Source organism: Zootoca vivipara, chromosome 13 (assembly GCF_965207765.1).
Source record: "Zootoca vivipara chromosome 13, rZooViv2.hap1.1, whole genome shotgun sequence".
In the NCBI taxonomy this organism is placed as follows: domain Eukaryota; kingdom Metazoa; phylum Chordata; class Lepidosauria; order Squamata; family Lacertidae; genus Zootoca; species Zootoca vivipara.
In genome coordinates, this window is record NC_142596.1 from 43,868,042 (window position 1) to 43,875,833 (window position 7,792).

The 7,792-nt window shown below is 48.9% G+C and overlaps 1 protein-coding gene across 2 annotated transcripts in view; it reads right to left on the reverse strand.

Annotated features, from left to right (window-relative positions):
• METTL9 (methyltransferase 9, His-X-His N1(pi)-histidine) overlaps window positions 1-5,910 on the reverse strand; it is a 32,665-nt gene extending 26,755 nt beyond the window's left edge. For both annotated transcript variants that reach the window (XM_060282999.2, XM_035131400.3), the window contains exons 1-2: window positions 5,572-5,910; window positions 779-969 (exon numbers count right to left, since the gene is read on the reverse strand). In XM_060282999.2, the coding sequence (XP_060138982.2) occupies window positions 779-969; window positions 5,572-5,745 (365 nt within the window). In that variant the 5' untranslated portion in view covers window positions 5,746-5,910. The remainder of the gene's footprint in view (window positions 1-778; window positions 970-5,571) is intronic.
• Between the last annotated feature and the right edge of the window lie 1,882 nt (window positions 5,911-7,792).

Below are 7,792 nucleotides of genomic sequence, written 5' to 3' on the forward strand. Positions count from 1 at the left end.
TGGTACATCCACATGGAGCCCACCTTCCTGCCTCTTTGCTTCTCCCCCTCTAGATAAGCTACAGCAGCGCTAGTGCTAGGAGGCCAGGTATATGACAATGTCCCTCTTCGCCATTTGCTCCTGCTGGAAATGTCATAATCGTGCTATTTTTTCCAGGAAAAGGGGTGCAGGAAGCCGCCATGAACACCACCCCTCGCTCTCTTAGAATGGCAATGGCGCCCAACTGAGAGGTGCCAGAATTGTGTTCCTGAGAGTTCCGGCTGGAAAAAAAGCCCCAAGCAAGATACCAGGAGGCAATATTAACTGAGCTATCCCGCATGCTACAAGGTATGTTGGCTGTTAGGACGAACTGTCAATGGTTATTAGCCATGGTGACGATATACTCTCAGAATATCTGTCTCTGAGGGACTCATGTCCTCCTTGGGGGCTTCCCAAGAGGCATCTGGAAACAAGATACAGGAAGCAGGATACTAAATGAGAGGGACACATCAGAAGGTGCACGCTCGTTCTTCATGGAAAAGTTGTTGCTGCACTGTCAAAGTGACAATTCCTGCTCCCCTCCAAAAACCAGGGCAAACCACGTGGCATAGCTGCCCCCAAGTCATCTCATAAGACACCACTTAGGAAAGCACTTAGATAATAGGATCTGGAAGTGGACTTCCCTGGTGCAAAAGTCAAGCCGCACAACCAGTTGAGTATTTTACAGAAGCAAGAATGTTTCCGATTGAGCTTGAGACTTACACACCCTCCCCCTCACCACTTTCCACTTGGCACTTACCCATTGATAGACGTCCTGGACATAAACAGGCTAAAAACAGAGGACACGAAGGAGTGATAGAGTTGAATGAACAGCCAGCCCGATTTCTCAATACTGTTATTCAAGAAGATCTGTGTTCCTTGGTCAAGGTAACTCTGGACAAAGATAGGCTGAAGAGATTCACACAGCTGCTCTGTATTGCACACGTACCACTGCAGGGGGGAGAAAAGGGACAAGAATCATTATTCACATGTCAGCACTAGGCCTGGGCGATATATCGAGGAGCAGACCGTGAAGCTGGTTTCACTCAGCGGTATAGAGCTGGTGAAACAGCTCCGCTCCTGAATCCCTCTGCTAGCAGCGCAGCTTCATCCAGGGGATGCTGCTAGCAGAGGGATTTGGAAGCACGGCGGTTTCACCAGCAATATACCATTGAGTGAAACCAGCATCATGGTCTTGCCTCATATGGCGCAGAGGGAGGAACAAGCTGTATCGGCAACATGCTTGTTCCTCCCTTCCGCATCTTTAAACTGCTCAACTTATGGGTTGCTGCTTCCTTCAGCCAAGCGTTGAACAGAGCCCCTAGTCCGCGCTAGCTTGCCCAAGCCGGCAGTGGGGTGGGGGCTCTGTGAAACTGCCCCCCCATCTGAGCGACCCTGAGGCCACAGCAGCATCAGATCGCTCAGCTGGGGTGGGTGGGAGGCTTCTTCTACGCCCCAACTGCAAAAAGCCCAATGCTGCTGTAGCATCGGATTGCACTCAGATGGGGTGGTGATGAAAGAAGCCTCCCCCCATCCCATCTGAGTGATCTGATCCTGCAGATGGGGTGGGGGGAGCTTCTTCTACGCCACAACTGAGCGAAACCCGATGTTGCTGAGGTGTCAGGGCTCGCTCAGCTGGGGTAGGGGGAGCCCTCCCGCCCCCAGCTGAGTAGCGGCCTGGGCCAGCTGCATTGGCCCTAGCCTGCGAAGTGCTGGGGTGAAAGGGCCCCAGGTCTGGTGGTGAGAGAGCTGTGGCCGTTTCACCCGTGTCTAGCTGGCTGGGGCCAAATGCAGCTTGTTTCGCCAAACCACGACATCTGGCTGGTGACAGATCGTGATGTTCAAAATCTAACATCGCCCAGCCCTAGTTGGCACTGCGGTGCCAGGCTTAAGCAAAGGAGAACGATCTTTGGACAGTATTCGAAACTCCCATTGTTCTAGGCGCATTTTGAAATAGGGAATTTCATTAGTGTGAGCGGTTTTCGAGCTCTGGGTGCAGTACTGCGCCTAAGATTTCAGATTAAAACTGCAGAGTGGACGGAAAGGAGGGCCTTTTTCTGCCTCCCCACTTCCAGCCACTCTCTGGAAACTGGTGAAGAGTCCCTCTTAAGAATATCAGGGCGGTGGGCAGCGGAAGGACTAGATCATATTAAAAATGAACATAATATTTTAGATTCAGTTCATTCATTTTCAGCTTTGTATTCTTGTTATAAAAAGGCTCGCCTAGACATTCCATTGTTACACCCATAACCTAGGTTTAAGGTGCCATTTAGCTCCTAGCTTTCATATCTCAGTTTCTAACACTGTCTTCAGATTGGGGAGGGGTGGCAGCTTAGTTGAAAAGCACATGTTTTGCAAACAGAAGGATCAGGTGATGAGGAACTCCGGCTGCGACCCTGAGAGTCAATGCCTTTCAGGTCATATTCAAACCATACATGACTTCCTCCAAAGAATCCGGAGAACTGTAGTTAGTTGGGGGTGCTGAAAATTGTACTCTGTAAGCAGTAAGCTACAGCTCACAGGTATTGGCATCATGAGACTGGCCCTGGCTGGGGATGGCATTCTACAGTTGGGGTGCCAATAACAGAAAGTGTCCCATCCTCACTCATCACTTGCCTTGCCTCAAGTTGGGACCTCTCCTAAGGGTCAGACAGGCTTGTACAGAAGCAGACAGCTCTTAAGACACTCTTGGGCCCAATCAACTATTTGGCTCTAGACTGCAAAATTCACCTAAAATCAACTTTGTTCAGAATAATACTTATCTAATCGGTGTGACAGTGCTACAAAGCTCTCGCAGCTCAAACGTCAACATTCCAGCATTTGCCGTTCCCTGTTCAATGCCTGAAAATACTTATGCATACAAATGTTCATATATCAAGACCTACTGGCACTATTAACACACAATTTATATTTATATCTCAAACAATTCAAATCTTGTGCTTTGAAATGAGCTCTATACAACTTTCCAATACTTTGGCCACCTCATGAGAAGAGAAGAATCCTTGGAAAAGACCCTGATGTTGGGAAAGATGGAGGGCACTAGGAGAAGGGGACGACAGAGGACGAGATGGTTGGACAGTGTTCTCGAAGCTACGAACATGAGTTTGACCAAACTGTGGGAGGCAGTGCAAGACAGGTGTGCCTGGCATGCTATGGTTCATGGGGTCACGAAGAGTCGGACACGACTAAACGACTAAACAACAACTATACAACTCTCAATCTTGCTACCCTACTCTACCAAAAGAGCTAAAAGGAAGACTCTAAAATGGTTTGGGTGTTTTAATACACAAATCCATTCTTTCCAGTTGGCTTTTAAGATGGTCTGTACACAGTGGTCTGTACGCAGTGTTCCAGGTTGAACAAACTAGCATTCCTTTCCTTAAGTCTTCAATTTATGCCAACAGAGAGCCCAAAGCTACCTACAACCACATTACTGGAAAAAATATTGCAGATTTCAGACGATGGTGTTAAGTTTCCAGAAGCGTGCCTGGGAGCTTTCCAGCCATGCATAATACATTACAAACATGTACCTAACTTGTTGCACACGGCCACTCCAGAGCTCCTTTAATCTTGTTGCTTCACTGATTCCTGTTCTCTTTGCATACATTTCAGAGTATTTCAACCTCACTATGCAAGTTCAAATTTTCTGCTCTGGAGGTCAAACTGCAACATTATTCAGTATCACTGTGCTGCACTTTGCTTGCAGCAAAAAGAGGTGGGTGAGGCCACATGCATCAATTCAAAGCAGAACATTTGTCCTTGGGGAAGGAAGGAAACGTGAGGGTCTTATTAGAGGTGGGAATGAGAGGCGGGTATAGGTTGGGAGATAACTTCAGTGGCTAGATCTGCGATTGTTCAGATGAAAAAACGCTGTGAGGAGAAAGATCACGTGTGGTCAAGGAGTGAGGCCTTCTCTGTGGTGGCACTCCATGGAACGTCTCTCCCCTGGAAGCATGTCTGGTCCTGATGCTTATGGCATCGGTGCCATGCAAAGGCCAGTTTATTTACCCAGGTGTTCTGGGAGGCTGGCTAATGCAATTTGTGACTAAACTCTTGATGGAATTTTAGCACTGAGTTTTTCTCTGCTCTTAACTGTTTCAAACTGATGTATTTTTTAATCAGGTCGTAAAATGCCCCGGGGATCATGTGATGAATGTCAGGCTAAAAATATATTTATAAATAAATATATGGTCAGGATGGAAGGAAGCAATGACAGAAATATAGATAGGCAGGTGTCACGTTCAATAAACTGGATTGATGGATTGGATGCACACAGGTTTTGCAAACGAGTTTCCAGGCCGTCAGGTCACAAGGGTAAGGAAAAGAACACGAAAGTGATGACAAATGGATTGGAGTTGGGAGAAGAAAACAAACTTTGGGAGTCCTATTGTGAGTTCTAAAGGAAGAGCAGCATTTGAGGATGGACTGCTAAATTATCCATCACATACTGTTAATGGACACAAAGGGGAATAGTTATCCTATATCAAAGATGAGAGAGAGCAGAAGTTGCAACAGCACACCAATGAGCACTGCTGGAATTTTCAGCTCTAAGTGTGTGCAGAAGTCTTGTCTATACAGGTACAAGCATACAAAAATTGGGTTGTGCCTTGTTTTCCCTAGCAACTCCCTATGCCTGCTTAGCTCATACTTACAAAAGCCACAAAGCCGCCTCATGGCCAGAACTATTGTTTTTGAACACAGATTGTGTTTCCTCCCCGCTGTTATATATTTGCACATTCAGCACAAATTCACCCGATTGTACTTCAGAATATTTTGAGGCAGAGAAAGGAAGAGAACTATTATACTACGTTAAGTTTCCTGTTCCCTGTCCCATCACGTTCCAAGTAAATCCTCATCTCCTCCTTGCAACTTTCCAGCTTCGCCTCCCCCCCACCCCTGTATCCCCACCTTTCACCAGTAGCATGTGCTCTCCCAAAGTCTCCTGCCCTGCACTCAAAGGGGGGCAAAGGAGCCAGTCTTGTTACCCACAGAAATAGCAGAAGCTCGCTGATCTCCCCGACAATCAAAGGATGTCCCATAAGAGATTTATTCCTCCCCTCCTTTATTTTGTGCACAGAGTAAATGCACAAAGCACAACACACACAAATCTTTCTCCTGATCTCTCACCCGGATGTGTCCATATTCTCTCTCTCTCTCTCTTTCGTGTAGGCCAAGTATGGAGAGATTCTCCCAATCTTCTTTTTGTGCGTGTGTTGTGCGGAGAATTGAGTGTATTCAGTGGGGCAGAGGTTAACTCTCCTCAAGGAGCTTTTTATTCTTCTCCTCTCTCCCCAAAACAACATCATATCTCACCTCAAATCACACGCTTCCAAAAGAAGTGAGAGATGAATATAAAAGAGAAGCCACCCTACACCCCAAGCCCTGAAATCCTTCCCTATCTAGGGGGAAGGGGATCGGGCTAGGCGATGGATGTGGGGCCCATTCAAGACATACCCCTCCCCCTTCTTCCTCCTGCCGCCCCTCCCCCCTCACAAAAAGGGTTTTTTTGGGGGGGGGCTAGAAGTACTGCTCCTCCTGCTGGTGGGTCCATACCTGGTGGTTTTCCTTGATGCCCGGGGCTGGCTGGCTGTGGCTGCCCATCATATTCATGTAGAGAGACCTGGATAAAGGGCTCCTCAGGTACCTGGCAGGCCCAGACCACATCCTCTTCCTCAGCACCCACAGAGACAAGGTGTAGCAGCCCAGCCAGACCAGGCAGAGTCTCATGAGGGTGGGGTGGGGTTGTGGGGGTGGGTGGGAGAGGGAAGAAAGGGGCGCTGAATCACCCCCTCCCGCAACCACCGCCTCCTTTCTCCATGGCTGCAGCAACGGCGGCGGCGGCGGCGGCAGCCAGCGCGGAGCTCCCCATTCAGTGCCCGCACATCCACGCACACACATACATTACAGACACACATGCATACATGCGAGGCCGGAACCCAAGAGCCCAGGGAGGAAGGCCCAGGCCGGACGGGATGGCCGGAGACACCAACCAACCCAACCCAACCCACCCGCACGAGAGAACGCCTCGCTAGCTCGCGCGCGGGCCGGTAGGCGCCCAGCCTTTCTGTCCGCCCTCTCGGCCAATCACGGCGCGGCGCAGGGCAGCGCCTCTGGGGGCGCTGCTTTCAAAACGAGTGGCGGCACAATGGCCGCCGCTGCGGGGCGCAGGCGCAGAGGGAGGGGGGAGGGAGGGAGAGGAGGAAGGCGCCTTCACTTCCCAAGGCGGCCTTTCCTCGACAGGACAGGGAGGCTGCGTTCGCTCGGAGGCGGGAGGGTGGGCGAGGACGCCCCCTGCGGCACTGGGGCTCGGCTATGACAATCAATGCTGAAGGGGAATGGCCGATTGTACAGTAATAACGGGTGCAGAGGAATAAAGATGGTGGGTGGTAAATAAAAGCCCAGATTTCGCACCCAGGAAGGCATGAACATAGCGCCGCGGAACGGGACCAGTGCACCATTTCCCCCAGTGGCCAAGCACATGTCCCACAAAACAAGCAAGGAAGGTGGCGGCCCGTCTGCTATTGTCTTCAGAGTCTAATAAGCAGGAGTGACAAGACTATACAAAGAATACAAGAGGAGGCTAAAAGGACCGATCTACTCCAGCACCCGTTCCCCCCAGTGGCCAAACTGGCCTCTGTGAGAACGTGATGGCTCTCCTCTGGCCTTTGCAGTTCTATTTAGGTATGGTGGGCAACTGCCATTGGGAGACCTCCCTCCTCCCATGAATTTTGCCCATAGCTGCCAAGTTTTCCCTTTTCTCGCGAGGAAGCCTATTCAGCATAAGAGAAAATCCCTTAAAAAAAGGGATAACTTGGCAGCTATGATTTTGCCTGTTCTACCCACTTTTCCCACGCTCACTGATTTCCAAGCCCCCCCCCCCCGTTTGCTCAAATTCCAAATGTGTAGGGGTAGAAATGGGCTGTTTCTAATCTGTACGAGTGTGTGGTCTGTACATGCTCAAGAGAGCTCCCTCACCCATTATTTCACATAAGAGGACCCAACCTTCCTACCCAGATCTTGGGAACCCTGGCTCAAATAAAACAGCTGCTTCAGAAGAGTAGCAAGATGATGTTGGTGAGGGGATGCTGGTGAGTCACTTCATTATGGCTGGGGAAGAGTCATTGCTTAGTGGGTACAGCATCTACTTTGCATGTAGAAGATCCCAGTTTCAATCCTTGGCATTGCCAGGTATGGCTGGGGAAGATCCACACCAACAGGGGCAGCATTCTTACCTCCTCACTTCCAGGCTGCTGGCTCCAGCACTAGATTTGGCAGTTAAACTGCCTTCAGGTTTCCTCCTACCCACATCAGGATCGCAGCCTTAGAGGAGACTTTAAATGTACAGGGTGGGAGAGAGGCAGAATTAGATATCCCTGCACTATCAGCTAATGAATGGGGTAAGAAGTAGGCTAGAAAATGATACCACAATTCTCTTTTCTACAAGAAAACAAATCTGGGAAGGAGCCCTAAAAACCCACCTTCAACAGGCTAAGTCTGTTCCTCCAATGTTGAATTAAGAACTGAGCTAAAAAGAATTGGCTTAATAAAATAAAAGACTGCTTTATGAGAAATAAAAGTGCTACTATATATAATCTATTGGATAAAGAACAGGATGGTAGGATTTATTATGGCATAATTCGGACTTTGTAACATATCAAGTAGCATTAGTTTTTCATTAATCGCCATCTTTTCAAAAGATGAAAAAGGCTTTAACACGGGCAAATCCAAAATGCTGCATTTAGCTACTTGACAATAATGAAAATGTGACAGACAA